Genomic DNA, 17,905 nt, shown 5'->3' with positions numbered 1-17,905 from the left:
AGAGATGGGAAAACCTTACTCAAAATGTGGTTGAACAAACAATGTAGCTTTGCTCTAATCGCCCGACTTAAAAATTTACCAAACCCAGTAACTTGGCAGAACGCCTTGCGGTTCCCATAACTTCATTTCTCCCACTACTTCCTTTCTACTCAGGAAAAACTTACTTGTCGATTACAGTATAACATTTTCAGAAGCAGCGTGTCCAAACCAGTAAACCGCCCTTCCTCAAGCCTTCCTTCTTGCTTTATAAATCCTTGAGTTCCCTGCCTTCCTTCTTGCTTTACAATTCCTTGAGTTCCCTGCCCCCACAAAAGTACCCGACTTAAGAGAAACCAAGCTTGGAACAGAACTCTGCATGCCAAATAACTCATGAGTACCACACATTTGTAGGGCTGCATTCCTTTTATGCTTCGGATCATATAAAAGTACACCATTAGGCAAAGGTTCCTCCTCAACTTCCTCTCCCAGTAGCTCAAAAAGGATTTCACCCGTCTTGAAAAAATGTAAAGGCATTAAATAATTAACGCCCTTTAGACATTTATCAATGGTGACAATTTTAGTCCAATTTCCTTTATTCTCTCCAAAATCTTTCATCAACCATAACTCAGTATGAACACCATTTATGACACAGATCAGGCAAAGGTTCTCACCAAAAACACTCAAACTAAGTCCGACTTTGCCAACTAAACCATCAGGTAGTTCTATTTCACGGACACTCTCATCACAGACATTGAAAGATAATATAAAAGGACATACTATCCACCCATCCCCATGATTGCGGGTGCGAAGTGCAGTAAAATACAGAATTCCATCAAGATGCACCCCAGGTTTTACATCATAACGTACAGCTGGTATTTTTTTCCATGTATTTGTTCCTAACGTATACATGATACATTTTGAAAGGAACATTACATGTTCGCTGAGTTCATACCTGACCAACTTATAATCCCCATTTTTGGAATCATAACCAAATCCATACGAGTATGCCTTTTCACCCCCAAGCCTCGATTCAGGACTTGATTTAGGGCTCCACTTAAATTCATCAGGCAGTGTTTATATTTTCTTAAACTCAGTTGTAGATGGATTCCAGATACAAACATCACGCCTATTAAGTTCTAAGCAGACTAAGCCATTACATGAACCGATAATTTCAACTAATGGCTTCTGAGACTTGAATGGATAATCAATTTCAAGGGTTTCATAATCAGATAATGATAACGAAGAATCACTTCTACTGGCCATGGAGTGCACTGAGCTCTTACCATCACTGTTACTACAAATTAAAAGACTAAATTTATCTTTTTCAATAGAATGATCGAGATGCTTTTGAATGAAATTAGGGCTTTTTAATAAAAAGCGAAAATTCTTGTTAACACACCTGAACCTTGCGATGGATTTCACTGGTAATCTCAAGCATATATCCAGTAAGATCTCCTCCGGAAGATGATGGCTGGACATTTTCGCTTCTTCTCGATGAATGATAAATGCAGATGGAGGCGACAGTCGGTGAACTTGTCTTTAGAGTTATGGGTTTTAAAACGAAGGCGACAATACCTAAGTTTATCTTTCGACTTGACTACAGCTGTCGCGCATAAGGGCATCCTATGGGCCGTTTTGTAAATTTCTTGATGGAAAATTTCTTGTTTGGTCCTAGGCCCATATAGTTATTTATAGTAGGGTCCAATCGGATTTTTTTTTATCCGGAGGTCCAAAATTAATTAAAACATGGAAATGTCCATAATGCCCATTACTACTAAACGTGTGTGTCTACACTGCTTACAAATTTGAGTACATATCTGGTACACTGCTTAAAAATTCGAGTACATATTTGCTACACTGTTTACAAATTTGAGTACATATCTGTCGCACTGCTTAGAAATCTGAGTACATATCTGTCGTACTGCTTACAAATCCGATTATATATATGAATGCTTATAAATTCGAGTACATATTTGCTGCACTGCTTCCAGGTAGAAGACAAATCTGTAAGAATCAATGATAAATAAATTAGAAAACGTCATATATGTACTGATAGGTAATACACAAAAGAAAACTGAAAAACAATTGATAATAACAATTTATGAGTCTTGTGACTCTATAGATTATCATTTCCACATAGTGACTAAGGGTGAAAAAAACAGTTGTGTATCAGGTGGTGTCTGTTTGTAGCATGAAGCAAGAAATGGGTATTCCAGTGAGACAGCAATATCGCACAGCAGCAGGTAGTCAGGAAACTTGTGGTAGAAAAAAGAATTGTTCTGCCTCAGAGGTCTACATGATTTTGGGAGAACGATAAAGCTTTCAAAAAAAAGTATCAGTTAACAAAATCACATTATCTAACTGTAAATATTAGGCTAACCTTTTACTTATCTGCATGTCCATGAGCCTACATCAGGCCATTTGGCATTTAAGAAACTACACAGGGTGAGGTCTATCTATCCAGTTGAGGATAACAGTTCCAGAGCAGTAAACAACATCGAGAAGATGCACCAAGCTACTATTCTATTTATTTTGGTATGTATGACAAAAGCAACAAAATCCGAGCAACATACATGTTCCAGGTGCACTTCTGCCTGCTAATTTTTCTTCTAATGAGGATGTGGATGAAGGGCATGTAGTAATTTATATAGCTGAGATGCATCCACTGGTGATCCAAAGTTGAGTAACGCAGAACGGGTTCCGACCTTCACCTGTCCGTGATAGATAAGATACAAATTGTATCATGAATCTTAAAAGAAAATACAGAAAAGAGGAAGACCACTTAAGAGGAAGAGCACATACACATGAATCAAAATCCCCTTCAATTCTTCACCAAGTGGAGCACCGGCAATGAGTAAGATACAGTCATGCAATTCCAATTTAACTCCTTCAATTCTCATCTCTCTAAAGATACCCAACGCTTCTAATGCATTTCAAGAACACTTATTCATCAAACACTTCACAACATCACTAACAAACATAAAATTCAAATACTACACATATGAATCAAAGAAGGTCTATAAACAAATCTAAGCAAAACCCAACTGTGTACATTCTTTTCATCAACTATATCCCCACAAACTTTTAAAACATCAAGAGAAGTATAAAATTTAGGACAAAATCTGGACAGTGATGTTTATCAACAATTGATAATAACAAAAGAAAACTGAAAAACAAACCATAAAAGTATCAGATCTACTAATGAAATAAACAAAAAACATGATTGTTTATTTAGATCTGAACTTGTTCCATCAAAATCCACCAGTATATCATATACGTACAGATGATTAATACACAAAAACAACTTAAAAGCATATCAAAAACAACCAAAATGAAACTAAAATCAGTTGCATGTGAAAACCAAGTAATGAATCTCTAAAAACCAGAATCGAAACACTTTTTTTCTTCAATATTCCATATATATACTTCTAGATCGAAGAAGAAAAATATCAAAAACTACAAAAATAACAAAATTACAGCATAATTTTTCAGTACATCATATATGTACTGCTGATTCATAATCTAAACTTCAGCTGCATGTGAAAAACTAGTAACGAATCTATGAAAAAAATAGAATGGAAACCGAAAATCATTGTTAATATACATACCTGGAAACACAAACAATCTTCTCGTCGTAAATCATAACGATGCATCTTCTTCTTCTTCTTCTCAAAAATAAACTAAGTTTCTATCAGTACGGGATATACGTACTGTTGATTCATATACAAAAAAGAACTGAAACACGTCTAAAACATCTAAAATGGAAGTGGCATAATCGAATCTAGCAACGAAATGAACAAAAAATGTGATTATTCATCTAGATCTAATATATAGTCGACAAATCAACCATGGAGATCGAAAACATAATCAAGCACAACAATGATTAGATCGCCAAAACCTTAAAAGAATCATTACAATGGAAAATCTTCATCATCTGATTCGGTAGAAACGAGAAAGAACAAAAACAAATCTTCATCTTCATCTGCAACAATGGTGAGAGGAAAGAGAAGAAGAAAATGAATATGAAATGTGAAAAATATTTCTCATGCTTTTAACATATTAAATAGGAAAGGTTATTTGTGGTATTTTCATATTACGTACACCTGATCTCGCACGTGTGCAGGACCTGGGCTAAAAAAATTTGGTTCATTTTCATGTTTTCTTTTAATTATGGACCTCTGATTACTGGGCTTTAATGGGTGGACCTGCCACTAACTAAGAACACTATAATGGTACCTATTGGTAATTCCTACTTTCTTGATTTGGTGAGATACAACCATGGCTAAGTGGATTTTCCACTATGGTAAATGAACTCGGCGACCGATAACGAAGTGCGCGACACAGGTAATATTGGGCGGTTTTGGGTCTAAGATTATAGCTCGATGGTTTTTCATCAATTCCAGTAAGGAGGATGTCGGGGATTCGATTTTCACCGTAAATATTTGTAATACAATATTCATATAGTTAGGTTATGGAGGGTTGGATCTAGCAGTGGGGCCAGTCTGATTGGTTATGCTTGTGTAGAAACCTGCATTCTGCTTTCGTGTATAAAAAGAAAATGGTAATATCGCGTGACTTCAAGTCAGACAATGACGGTTGAACGCCTCCGCCGTCGGCACTCGAAGTCTAATCGCCGACTGCTAGTTTTCTATTGTAAAAAAAGTTATATTTTTATCATTATACATTCCCCTCACTTTCAAACACTCAACCTACACAAAAATCTATTTTTTATTGAAATTTCTCTACTAAATCTCTTCTAATTTTTGTTCTAGTGTTCCTCAATTGAAATGTCCAAAAAAGCCATTACAATTTTTTTTTAGCCTAGCTTGAAGCTGTTATCAATAAGATATGTGATAAAAAAATAATAATAGAAAATAGTAAAAAGGCAAGAGCAGGATAAGTCTTAGAAGATAATCCAGGAAAATGTTCTACTAAAGGCAAATAAGGGCTCAAGTTTTAAAAGTTAACAACCGAAACTACAAAAATCAAGTAAAAATCGTTCAAGAACACGTTGAATGGAAGAAACGTGTCAAATGAGAAACCTAGCAACAAAAATTTGGGACCCGGCAACCCCATCTTGTATTAGTCAAATTCTTTTCCATGACTCTGTGGGTACCACATATCAACGTGAAATTGTTACTTAATCCCTTTAATAATTACATGCTTAAAAAAAATAAAAATAAAAGAAATGTGAAATGAAGATAACCAAGAGGCTAAAAATTGTATGAGATTTTTGTTGAAGCCTTTAATTAAGTTTTTATTGTCTAAAAGTTTTTTATTTCGTACCAAATGAGAGAGTAACGCTAATGAATTAATTTTTTTTTATTATAACTTAAAAATTTGACGTCTATTTTTAATTAATCAATACTTATTACATTTAGTTACATTTATCTAACTTGGTCATTACTGAAAAATATAAGCTCTACAAATACATAAATTCTCTTTTAAAGTAAAATTAACACCACAAATACATAAATTCTCTTCTAGAGTAAACTTAAATTCAATACTGAAAAATATAAGCTCTACAAATACATAAATTCTCTTCCAGAGTAAACTTAACACCACAAAATCCAAGAGAAGTTTTTAGATAATTTTTTATTGATATTAGAGGTGTAGAGAGTGTGAATTGGAGTTGAGGAGAGTTGAATTTACAGGGAAAAGGATTAAAACCGTTCGAAGACTAATATTTAGCCATTCAAATATATTCGTTGGAGGCTCGACTAGCGTCGACTGCAGGACAATGTGCAGTCGAAGAGAGAAACGCCAGTGGTCGAAGTTACAACATGCAGTGAGGGTTCAACCGATGACGATTGAATTTCAGCCGTGCGGCTCTTCTTCGACTGCAGTGGTAAAACCAACAAATTTTCCCATTTTGTTCATCCGTTTTTCAAGTCTGTTCACCCCATAACGGGAGCAAAATGAAAAAATCTAACCCTTAGAGGGCACAATGACCCAAAATTGCTAATGAAGAAGTTTATCGGTGACGTCAGAGACGGATCCAATATATAAGGGTGGGCAAGTGCGACCCCTTGATTTTTAAAATCTCTATTAATAGGCTATTCTTCCAAGCCCAAAGAATTTTTTTTAGGGGAACTTAGGCGCAGACCCAGAATTTTTTTTATCTTACCGCCAGGCGCAGAATTACTTTTCCCTACAGTCGCACCCAACATTATTTAAAATTATTAAAAACATGCAGAGTTCCTCAATTACCCTTCAGCGGTTCTGGGAAGTTTTATTACCTCCCAAAAACGGTCGGAACCATTTCTTTTCTCTTCTTCTCATTTTTTCTTCATCCGTTCTTCTCATTTTTTCTTCATCCGTTTTTCTATTCTTATTCCTCCATAAACACTGTAACAGATGATTGATTATTGAAGTTGATCAATCCCTAAAAATCAATTTCAAACTCTAAAAAACCTTAACCCTAGAATTCAGTAGAACCAAAATGGATGAAACACCAACAAAAACACGTCTTCAGAAATCAAAAGAGAAGAAATTAGGTACTAAAACTAGTTTAATCGATCTTATTCTTGCATGCATTCGGTACATTTGATTTTATTTGATTTTCGATTTCAATTTTTGTTCTTGATGCTTCAGATGAAAAAGGAAAAATGAACTCGAAGAAACAGAAAAAAACCCGGTGAGATTTATCATTAGCTTCATCTGTTAGTGTTTGATTTTGTTTTTTTTTGAATTTTTTTTTTAATCTTAAATTTTGTTACAGTAATTGCCGATGATGAACCAGAAAAAAAGAGTAAACCTAAAAATAAAACTGTTTCATCCTGAATACCCATAATTTATTTTTGAGTTATCACTTTATTCTTCTTCGATTTTAACATAATTTTCTCCTCAATGTGATTTTACCTACTGATGTTGAAGATGAACAAGAAGAAATTGATAGTGTCGAAACACTGAAGGAGATGCAAATCAAGCCAAAGAAAGCAAAGAAAGCTGCACCAAAGGAAGTATTGGGTGATGATACAGATAATGAGGATGATAATACAAATGATGCCGAAGATGGTAAGATTTGCTTTGAATCTAATAAGCAGTGTGTTGTCTATAAACAAGGTGCGTTGAATTCCTTCCTGTTCCTGTTATGCATCAATTAATAAACTTCTCTTATCATTTAAATGCATAATAAGTTAAGCAGGGTTGTGTTTTTAAATGCATAATAAGTTATGCACCTTAAAAAATCAATGCATGACATATTATTCAGTTCTAATATTAAATGCATGACTAGTTATGCATTGTTTAGACTTGATGCATCACAGGTTATGCATATAAAAAAATGTTGTTATATTTGTTATGCATTCCTTTGTTGTTCTAAAATGCATTTTTTTTGTTCTTTTTTTTACGCAGTTAAACCTAAAACCAAATCTGCAGTTCAAGGAGGTACTTATAGAGCAGGTTTCATTAGGGTAGATCACTTGTTTAGTAAGATAAAAGACAGAGGTGGTTTGAATCCGTTGCAGGCTAACATGATGAATGTGTGTGTGTTTGGAAAGTTCTATAACTGGTTATATGCTGCAAACATGGCATACTTAGATGGTAAGAGCAACAAGCTGATGGATGAAGTCTTTCTATCATATGACCATGAAGATTTGAATCAACATTCATTCAAGTTTTCTGAGAACAAGTCCATAGCATCAACGTCTAGTGAGCTTGCTGTTACATTTTTGATTCCAAGAATTGAAGGAGACAGAGGAAATGATATTCTGACTTCGAAGGCAGAGATAGAGCTGACTCAGTTGATGAGTGCCAAATAATGTATATATTTATCCCTTTTTGTTGGCATTTTAACTCATCTTTTGTGCATTAATTCTACATTTTATCCCATATTCTGTATTTTCATTGTTTTCAAGAATAAATATTTTTCTTACTTAATTTTGCATTTTTAGGTAATAAATAAAGTCTGGATGAATTGCGGAGCGGAATAGAGCAGAAAAGTAGTGAAAAGCCGGGAGGAATTACGCAAGGAAGCCGCAAAGAATGGAGCGCACGTCCAAAAAGCTGGAAGTGGGCTCAAGAAGAAGAAAGTTGTTCTTAAAGAAGAAGTGGGCTCAAGGTTTTCCAAGCCCAAACTCATTTCCCAAACCCATATTCTATACCCAAAAGCCTAAAACCCAAATCCATACCCGCTTGCGTCTTCAGCCGTCAGATCAGTTCTCAGAAGCATCCGACGGTCGCTCCCTTGCTGTGCATCGAAGTTTGATATCTCCGCCTTACACTACAGTACCTAAATCCATCAAGTACCGTTCGTTTCGTTGTATCTCTTCATCCGACGGTCGCTCATCGCCTGCCTCCGCATCGCCGTCAGATCCACCTACCATCTTCCCATCCATCGGTCCAGCTTCGCGAAACATCAAAATCCTCTACACCTGCTCAACACCCTAGTACCCGAACCCTACACCCATTAGCCAAACACACCCTTCTCCCAAATCCATCGAATCCATCTTCTTCCCCTCTCCTGCAACAGTGACCCTTCCCCCAAATCACTCCACCATCTTCTCCCCCAAATCACTCCACCATCCTTTCCCCAAATCATTCAACCATCACCATAACCTCCACCATCACCCGACAGAACAAACCCCCAAACAATCCCCCTAAACCTAGCTGTTTTATCCTCTCTCACCAACTGTCCTAGGTGAGGTTGATAAAACATCTCGATTTAGGGAAATTAATGGTAGCAGAAGATTCAGGAGGGAGCATAAGGACGATTCAAAGCATGGGTGCTCGATTTCAAGGCTCAATTTTCAACAAATTAGGTAACCCTAATTTCTGATTTTTGGGAAAAGGGGGAAGAACCCTAATTTTAATCTGTGGGTATAAATATGTACTGTTGGGTTGTGTTATTATAGACTATCTCTGGGCTAGCCAGTGAACAATTTATTGAATCAATTCTCAATTTCCCAATTTCTGTTTAGCAACAGTTGAATGTGTGTTTCTTGTATATCTGTTGCATTTGATTTTAGTTTGTTGTATGAATGCTTTGGTTATACTCATGTCTAGCATGAGCTAATTCACTGCAACTAGGGCTCTGATGAAGCCTAGTGCACTGTTGGATGATGCATGGTTAGGATAGTGTTCTTATTGCCTGTTTGCTTGAGCAATGAGAAGTACTCAGTGCTCTGGCATGCCTGTGATTGATTGTGCTGTCAAAAGACAATCAATTCTAGGGGCATATCAGTGAGCAAGCTGATTTTCATCTCATTCTAGATGTATGCTTAGGAACTCCAACTAAACCTAGATTGCATTGCTTGATTAGGGCACAAGGTGGATTCAATTGCCTTAGTTACTTCACACAATTCTGCATTTTTCTCTTTGTCAGTCACTATTGCTCAATACCCTTGCCTTAGGCTGCTGCCTTTGTTTCACTTCTACTCTAGAAACTTGTCACTGTCACCCTTCACTGCCCTTAGTTCACTGCACACTTTAGCTAGGAAGACTTCTTGTATGCTCCTCTCCCTGTGGACAAACCCCCACTCATCACTATATTATTAATCTTGACCTTGTATACTTGCAAGTGTTTTGTGTGCTCCCCATTTTCACACCAAGTTTTTGGCGCCGCTGCCGGGGAGTGGTACTGCCATCTGCTGTTACCTGAGCTGCTGCTGCTGCTGTTGGTGCTTCCTCTGCCAAGCTGCTGCTGGGCTGCCAACTGAAGCTGTCAACTGGGCTTGTGCACCCTCTGCTGCTGGGCTCTGAACCAACTGAGCTGGGCTCTGAACCAACTGAGCTGGGCTTGAACCAACTGAGCTGGGCTTAGTAACCTCAATCTCGCTGGGCTTGCAACTTCTGCTCCTGGGCTTCGCTGCAGATTCTGCTGGGCTCTGCTCCACCTGTTGCTGCTGGGCTTGGACGTGAGCTGCTTAGGACGATCATAAAGCCCAACTGGGCTGTGCAACTAAAAGGGGACTAAAAGCCTATTTTTGGGCTTCCCTCCAAAAAAACAAGTAAGCCTAACCCATGAGTTAACCCACTTGGGCCTCATTTAAATTCAAATTCGGGCTTGTAATAATTAATTTAATTATTTATTTGGGATTGTAATAATTTTTATTTATTTTCTTTTTCTTTTTCTTTTTTTTTTATTTGGGATTGTAATTATTTTTTTTTTTTATTTTTTTTGTTTGTTGTTTTCTTTTTTTTTCTTTTATGGGCTTGTCTTAATTATTATTATTGTTTTTATTTTCTTTTATGAGTTGTGCTAATTTATGCTAGGTTTAGTTCAAAATTTTTTTTTTTCAAAGCCCAAATTTTTAAACCACAAACAAAATCCCTTCTTAAAACCAAAACCCATTCAAAACCAAATCTTCATAACCCTTGTGGGCCAAATTGTTTCCGATTGCTCTGTCTGACCAACATGTTAGTTAAGGTACCTACTAGGACATGATTGTGACCTACAGAGACCAGACAAACAGACTTGTTAGAATTAACCCAGACGAACCTATCGAAATTCTAAGTTCTGAGAGAGACAGTCCAGATCAACCAGAAACAATGGGAGAACCCCGTACCCTCAAGGACTATATGTACCCAACTAGAGCCAGTCAACCTTCTTGTATTTTGCTGCCCGAGGCTAATGGCCATTATGAGCTGAAATCAAGCACAATACAGATGCTTCCTATTTTTAGAGGTGTTGAGAATGAAAACCCGTACCACCACGTGAGAGAATTCGAGGAAATTTGTGGAACTCTGCGTTTCACTCAAATGACCGACGAAACCCTGAAGTTAAGGCTTTTTCCTTTCTCCCTGAAAGATAAGGCAAAGGCCTGGCTCTATGCTTTACAGCCTCAATCCATCATGACATGGGATGACCTCATAAAGGAGTTTTTCAAAAAGTTTTTCCCGAACCACAAGACTGCGACAATTCGTCAAAGTCTGAATAGCTTTGTGCAATTAGAAGGTGAGACCTTAGCTAGATACCTGGAGAGATTCAATGAATTATTGCTCCAATGTCCCCATCATGGTTTTGAAAAATGGAGACTTGTGCAAATTTTGTATGAAGGTCTAGATGTGTCCACCCGAACAACGGTTGAGTCGATGTGTAATGGTCTATTCGTAGATAAAACTGCTGACGCGTCTTGGGACTTCTTGATTGAAGTAGCTGAAAAGACGCAACAGTGAGAATCCATCCGTGAAACCAGAAAGACTACATCCGAAGCAAAGGCTTTTAGGATTGAAGCGGATTTTGAGGGAAGAGCAAACATGAAATCAATAGTTAGGAGATTAGAAGAGTTAGAACTACATAAAAATTCAAAACCTTCCACCACTACTCTCCGAGAACATGTCGCTTCGTCTGTTTGTGCTGCTTGTAACGACCCCAACCATCAATTCCAAAATTGTCCAGATTTGCTTGCAGTCCAGGAGTCTAGGCTTGAACAGGCACATGCCATGTTTCAAAAACCAGAGCATAACCCTTATTCACAGACCTACAATCCAGGATGGAGAAACCACCCTAACTTTTCATGGTCAAAAGGACCCACTCAAGGAGGACCATCTCAACCTAATCAGAGCTATCAAAACAATCAGGGATATCAGAACAATCAAGGTTATCAACACCCGAGAAATCCTCAACAACAATCAAACTCTCAACAACAATCATATCCTCAACACAATACCGACAAGAGATTATCCACCCTAGAGGAAATGTTCCAGAGTTTGATGCAAAGTCAGAAAAATCTAGATCAAAAGATGGATCAAATATGTGAGAGAGAAAAGGGTAAACTTCCGAGCCAACCCCAACAAAATCCAAAGAGGATATTTCAAACAGGCACAACATCCTGCACTGAAACCTCACCTGATCAAATCCATGCCATTACCACCCTCCGAAGTGGTAAAGTCATCGAGAACAACGTGGGCGAACCTAATGAGTCTGATACAAATTCCACACTGTCTCCACAACCCCAGAAAACCAAAGAATCTGAGCAAGTTGGAAAATCCGACAATTCTACTGCTGTGAATGTCCCTTTGCCAACTCATTCTCCTGTTGCCCCATTTCCTCAAAGATTGATCTATCAACAGAAAAGTACCCATTACAATGAGATGTTAGATCTGTTCAAGAGAGTCAACATCAACATTCCTTTTCTTGAAGCAATTAAGCAAATCCCTGCTTATGCCAAATTCCTCAAAGACTTGTGTACTCAAAAGCGCAAGCTCAATGTGCAAAAACGTGCTTTCTTAGCTGAGCAGGTGAGTTCCATCATTCTGAACAAAACTCCACCCAAGTTTAGGGATCCAGGATGTCCAACAATTTCTTGCACTATAGGAGAACACACGGTCAATAAAGCGTTATTAGACCTAGGTGCAAGTGTTAACCTACTGCCATATTCTGTTTATGAGCAGTTAGGTCTTGGGGAGTTGAAACCAACATCTATCACTCTACAACTGGCAGACCGATCTGTCAAGATTCCTCGTGGAGTGGTCGAAGATGTTTTGATCAAGGTTGACAAATTCTATTTTCCCGTAGACTTCATTGTCTTAGACACTCAACCTGTACAAAACCCAGACTGTCACATTCCTGTCATCTTAGGACGTCCTTTCTTGGCTACGTCCAACGCGATCATTAATTGTCGGAATGGAGTGTTAAAACTGTCTTTTGGTAACATGACAGTAGAATTGAATGTGTTCGATATTAGTCAACAACCTGTGAATCTTGATGATGATGATGTGCATGAAGTTAATATGATTGAAGGATTAATGCAAGATTCGTTGACTAACATTCTATCCGTCGACCCCTTTCAAGCATGTATGGAGAACTTTAACCCTGATTCCTATGATGATGCATACTGTAGTGACGTCCTATCTCTGCTCGAATCTGTACCTCAAATGGACGTCACTGAAAGGAAATATGAAGTGGAACCACCCCTACTCTCTGATTCCAAGATTATTCCATCCATTGTTGAGCCACCCAAGCTTGAATTGAAAACGTTGCCTAGTACGTTGAAGTACGCATTCCTAGGTTCTTCTGATACTTTACCTGTCATTATTTCATCATGTTTAGACACGGAACAGGAAAGTAAGCTTTTAGAAGTACTTAAGGAACACAAAGAGGCCTTAGGATGGACCATCTCAGATCTCAAAGGAATTAGTCCCACCATTTGCATGCACCACATTAACCTTGAAGAGAATGCCAAACCATCGAGGGAAATGCAAAGGAGACTTAATCCTAACATGAGAGATGTAGTCAAAGGAGAGATCCTGAAACTACTTGATGCAGGTATCATATACCCAATTCCCGATAGCAAATGGGTTAGTCCCATTCAAGTTGTGCCTAAGAAGTCAGGCATTACTGTAGTTCAGAACGACAAGAATGAATTAGTCCCTACTCGTACAACCACAGGATGGCGAGTATGCATCGACTACAGGAAGTTGAAAACAGTAACAAGGAAGGATCACTTCCCGCTCCCTTTCATTGACCAAATGCTAGAACGTGTGTCTGGACACAGTCACTACTGTTTTATAGATGGCTTTTCCGGTTATAACCAAATTCACATTGCTCCGGAAGATCAGGAAAAAACTACATTCACGTGTCCATTTGGGACGTTTGCTTATAGACGTATGCCCTTCGGGTTGTGTAATGCACCTGCTACTTTTCAGCGTTGCATGATGAGCATTTTTTCTGACATGATAGATAGTTTTCTCGAGATCTTTATGGATGATTTCTCTGTTTTTGGTTCCTCGTTTGACGAATGTTTGAAGCATCTTTCCCTCGTGATATCCAGATGTAAAGAAAAGAACCTTGTTCTAAATTGGGAAAAATGCCATTTTATGGTGAATTCAGGAATAGTTCTAGGACATATCATCTCAGAGAAAGGAATTGAAGTGGATAAAGCTAAAGTTGACCTCATTCAACATCTACCACAACCTTGCTCTGTGAAGGAGATCAGATCATTTCTAGGTCATGCTGGTTTTTACCGGCGATTCATCAAAGATTTCAGCAAAATCTCCAGACCTCTGTGCAGCCTTCTCTCCAAAGATGTTGCCTTCAATTTCGATGCTGCTTGTGTGAAGGCATGGGAGGAATTAAAAACCCTTCTCACCACCGCTCCTATAGTCCGACCACCCGATTGGAAGCTTCCGTTCGAACTTATGTGTGATGCCTCTGATTATGCTGTTGGTGCTGTTTTAGGACAGCGAGTTGATAGACTACCATATGTGATATACTATGCTAGCAAAACCCTTAATGATGCCCAACTCAATTATTCAACTACCGAGAAGGAATTGCTTGCCGTCGTTTTCGCATTAGACAAGTTTAGATCTTATCTGATAGGGTCTAAGATCATCATATACACAGACCATGCGGCGTTGAAGTATCTTCTTTCCAAGAAGGATGCTAAAGCTCGCCTTATTCGATGGATACTCTTATTACAGGAATTCGATCTCGAAATCCGTGATAAGAAAGGTTGTGAGAATGTGGTTGCTGATCATTTGTCTAGATTAACTTTAGAGTCTATTGATGAATCCGAGCTGATTAGAGAATCATTCCCAGATGAACAGCTGATGTCTATCTCAGACCTTCCTTGGTTTGCTGATATTGTTAACTACCTCGCTACAGGTAGGATGCCCTCACGTTGGTCGAGACAAGACCGCTCTAAATTCCTGGCTGAAGTCAAACATTTCCTTTGGGATGACCCATATTTGTTTAAGTACTGCCCAGACCAAATCATTAGGAGATGTGTCCCCAACACTGAACCAAGAAAACTGCTGCAAAGATCTTGCAGTGTGGATTCTATTGGCCATCATTGTTCAAGGATTGCCATGATTATTGTGTTGCTTGTGAACGCTGTCAAAAGCTAGGAAGCATTTCGAGGAGAAACATGATGCCATTGAACCCCATTTTGATTGTGGAGATTTTTGATGTTTGGGGGATAGACTTCATGGGTCCATTTCCCATGTCTGACAGCAAGTTGTACATCCTAGTCGCAGTTGATTACGTTTCTAAGTGGGTAGAAGCCATAGCAACCAGAACAAATGACCACAAGGTGGTATTTTCATTTCTAAAGGAAAACATATTTGCACGTTTTGGTACCCCTAGAGCTATCATCAGTGACGGCGGTTCACATTTTCGTAACAAGTACTTTGAGTCTTTAGTACGCAAGTATGGCATAACTCACAAGGTTGCTACTCCGTACCACCCTCAGACTAGTGGACAAGTGGAAGTGTCTAATAGGGAAATTAAGCACATTCTGGAAAAGACGGTCAACCCGTCCAGGAAAGATTGGTCATTGAGATTGAATGATGCTTTGTGGTCCTATAGAACAGCTTATAAGACACCAATTGGCATGTCCCCCTATCGTCTAGTGTATGGAAAGCCGTGCCATCTACCTGTGGAATTAGAACATCGTGCCTACTGGGCAATCAAAGAGCTGAACTTTTCTCTGGACGAAGCTGGAATTCAAAGGAAACTTCAACTCAACGAGTTGGAAGAATTGAGAAATGAGGCTTATGACAGTGCCAAGCTGTACAAGCAAAAGATGAAGATATTTCATGACAAGCGTATTCTACGCAAATCCTTCACTCCTGGTCAGAAAGTCTTGCTGTATGACTCCCGATTACATCTTTTTCCAGGAAAACTGCGTTCCAGATGGAAGGGACCGTACCTAGTACGCACAGTTTTTCCTCATGGAGCCGTAGAGCTGGAGGATGTCTCCAACAAGAACGTTTTCAAAGTCAACGGGCAGAGATTAAAGCCATTCCTTGAGCCATTTCCACCCGACATTGAAACAACCGACCTGGAGGACCCAGTCTATGTGGACTAAACTGGTCCACTCTTTCCCTAAATAACCAAAAAAGTTTTCCAAATCTTCCCCTAAAAACCAAAATTTTTCGTTTTCCCATCAAAACCAAATGTTTCCCAACAAAACCAAATTTTTTTTCCCAAAAAGTCCAATCCCATTAAAAACCAAATTTTCTTGTAGATAATGTGTTAGTTAAATTTCCTTTTGTATATATTGTGCTCATCCATTGTGACTCCTAATATGATGGATTTTTGCCTTGAATAACGGAGTTTTAATCGAGCTGCCACCGTACAATCGGGTATTCTCTCTCCTCTTACTCTACTCAGCATGTTCCTCTTCATATATTGTTTTATAATTCTTTCCATATGTTGAAACATTGAGGACAATGTTTAGTTTAGGTTTGGGGGTATAGAGTAGATACCATGATAATTTGCCATAATTGAAAACGAACTCCTTCTTCTTTTTGAAAAAATTGAAAAATTCCAAAAAAAATTTGAAAAATCAAAATTCAAAAATAAAAAATTAAAAAATGAAAAATCATAAAAAAATGGAGCTCATTTACCTTGAAATGTTGACTCTTGTGCAAATATGTATTTTTATTAGGAGTCTTAGTCTAGATATTTAGGCACCCTGATTCTAGCACAATTCACATTGTGATAAGAAATTTGCACGCGCACGATCTACCAATACATGTATGGCCTCGATCTTCAAGGTGTTTGATTGGAAGTTACGATTGCCAATCACTTTAGAATACTGAACGAAACTTGACTAGCTTGTTCTTTGGTTGGTTGGGATAGAAGGTGGAGGTTACATTAAGAAAGACAACCATCGAATTTAACTGGGTGCATCAAAAAGGGCTACCTCTTGCAAAGTGTCATGTAATCTTTTGTTTCCTTTTGTATATGTATCAAAAGTGTTTCTTTATTCAAAAAAATAAATAAATAAATAAATAAAAAAATCAAGTATTTATCAATTCCATTCTCTCTTGTTCCAAAAATAAAAGAGAGTAGTCAATGTAAATAAGAGTCATGTAAAGAGTCATTTTGTTGTTTCATTGTAATAAGCAAGGAAGGGTGTATGCCATTGATGTACAACGCGAGTAATTGTGAAATTCCTCCAACTCATTCACAATTCTCGTAAAGTCCGGACAGCTAGCTAGATTTCGACCTTGGTTCTTAGCCTGAGAAACTATCTCTTGGTGATTAGTAGTCATAACTTCAGATCTTTCTTTACACATGTGTAGATACACTTTACACTCTTATCACATGTCTTTTTTTGTTATCAGTGCTAGGATTGTGCCTTAGATAGCTAGATTGACATCTCCATTTTGCTGTGAGCTTAAACTGTTTTGCACATGTCACATTTGATGGAATCTGAGCTTATATTTTGACCTAGAACTTTGTAGGTACGTTCTAAGCAAACCTTCACGAGACTTCAACTCGTCCACTAGGGACACTTAGTGGTTTAAAAGGCTTAGTGCATACGCTAAATGCATTCGAGAGACCAGCGACAGTGGTATAGTTAGGATTTCCTTAGTTTTGTTTTACTTGAGGACAAGTAAAATTCAGGTTTGGGGGTATTTGATGAGTGCCAAATAATGTATATATTTATCCCTTTTTGTTGGCATTTTAACTCATCTTTTGTGCATTAATTCTACATTTTATCCCATATTCTGTATTTTCATTGTTTTCAAGAATAAATATTTTTCTTACTTAATTTTGCATTTTTAGGTAATAAATAAAGTCTGGATGAATTGCGGAGCGGAATAGAGCAGAAAAGTAGTGAAAAGCCGGGAGGAATTACGCAAGGAAGCCGCAAAGAATGGAGCGCACGTCCAAAAAGCTGGAAGTGGGCTCAAGAAGAAGAAAGTTGTTCTTAAAGAAGAAGTGGGCTCAAGGTTTTCCAAGCCCAAACTCATTTCCCAAACCCATATTCTACCCAAAAGCCTAAAACCCAAATCCATACCCGCTTGCGTCTTCAGCCGTCAGATCAGTTCTCAGAAGCATCCGACGGTCGCTCCCTTGATGTGCATCGAAGTTTGATATCTCCGCCTTACACTACAGTACCTAACTCCATCAAGTACCGTTCGTTTCGTTGTATCTCTTCATCCGACGGTCGCTCATCGCCTGCCTCCGCATCGCCGTCAGATCCACCTACCATCTTCCCATCCATCGGTCCAGCTTCGCGAAACATCA

General features: G+C 38.2%; 1 protein-coding gene across 1 annotated transcript; it reads right to left on the bottom strand.

Moving 5' to 3' along the window:
- Window positions 1-225: 225 nt before the first annotated feature.
- On the bottom strand, window positions 226-1,458 carry LOC113351570 (F-box/kelch-repeat protein At3g06240-like). The gene is made up of 3 exons (XM_026595528.1): window positions 1,379-1,458; window positions 1,099-1,273; window positions 226-1,032 (listed from the first exon to the last, which is right to left on the bottom strand). The coding sequence occupies exons 1-3, from the start codon at window positions 1,456-1,458 to the stop codon at window positions 226-228; spliced, it is 1,062 nt and encodes a 353-aa protein (XP_026451313.1).
- Between the last annotated feature and the right edge of the window lie 16,447 nt (window positions 1,459-17,905).

Source organism: Papaver somniferum, chromosome 2, assembly GCF_003573695.1.
Source record: "Papaver somniferum cultivar HN1 chromosome 2, ASM357369v1, whole genome shotgun sequence".
NCBI lineage: Eukaryota > Viridiplantae > Streptophyta > Magnoliopsida > Ranunculales > Papaveraceae > Papaver > Papaver somniferum.
The sequence above is the reverse complement of the archived record's forward strand: the minus strand, read 5'-3'. Positions and strand labels throughout refer to the sequence as shown.

Excerpts from the sequence above, each read along its gene's own strand:
- LOC113351570 (XM_026595528.1), bottom strand. The coding sequence starts at position 1,458 with ATGTCCAGCCATCATCTTCCGGAGGAGATCTTACTGGATATATGCTTG. Across the intron at positions 1,274-1,378 it reads AAATCCATCGCAAGGTTCAG|TAACAGTGATGGTAAGAGCT; the intron begins GTGTGTTAACAA and ends TTTAATTTGTAG. Across the intron at positions 1,033-1,098 it reads TAGAACTTAATAGGCGTGAT|TGGAGCCCTAAATCAAGTCC; the intron begins GTTTGTATCTGG and ends GATGAATTTAAG.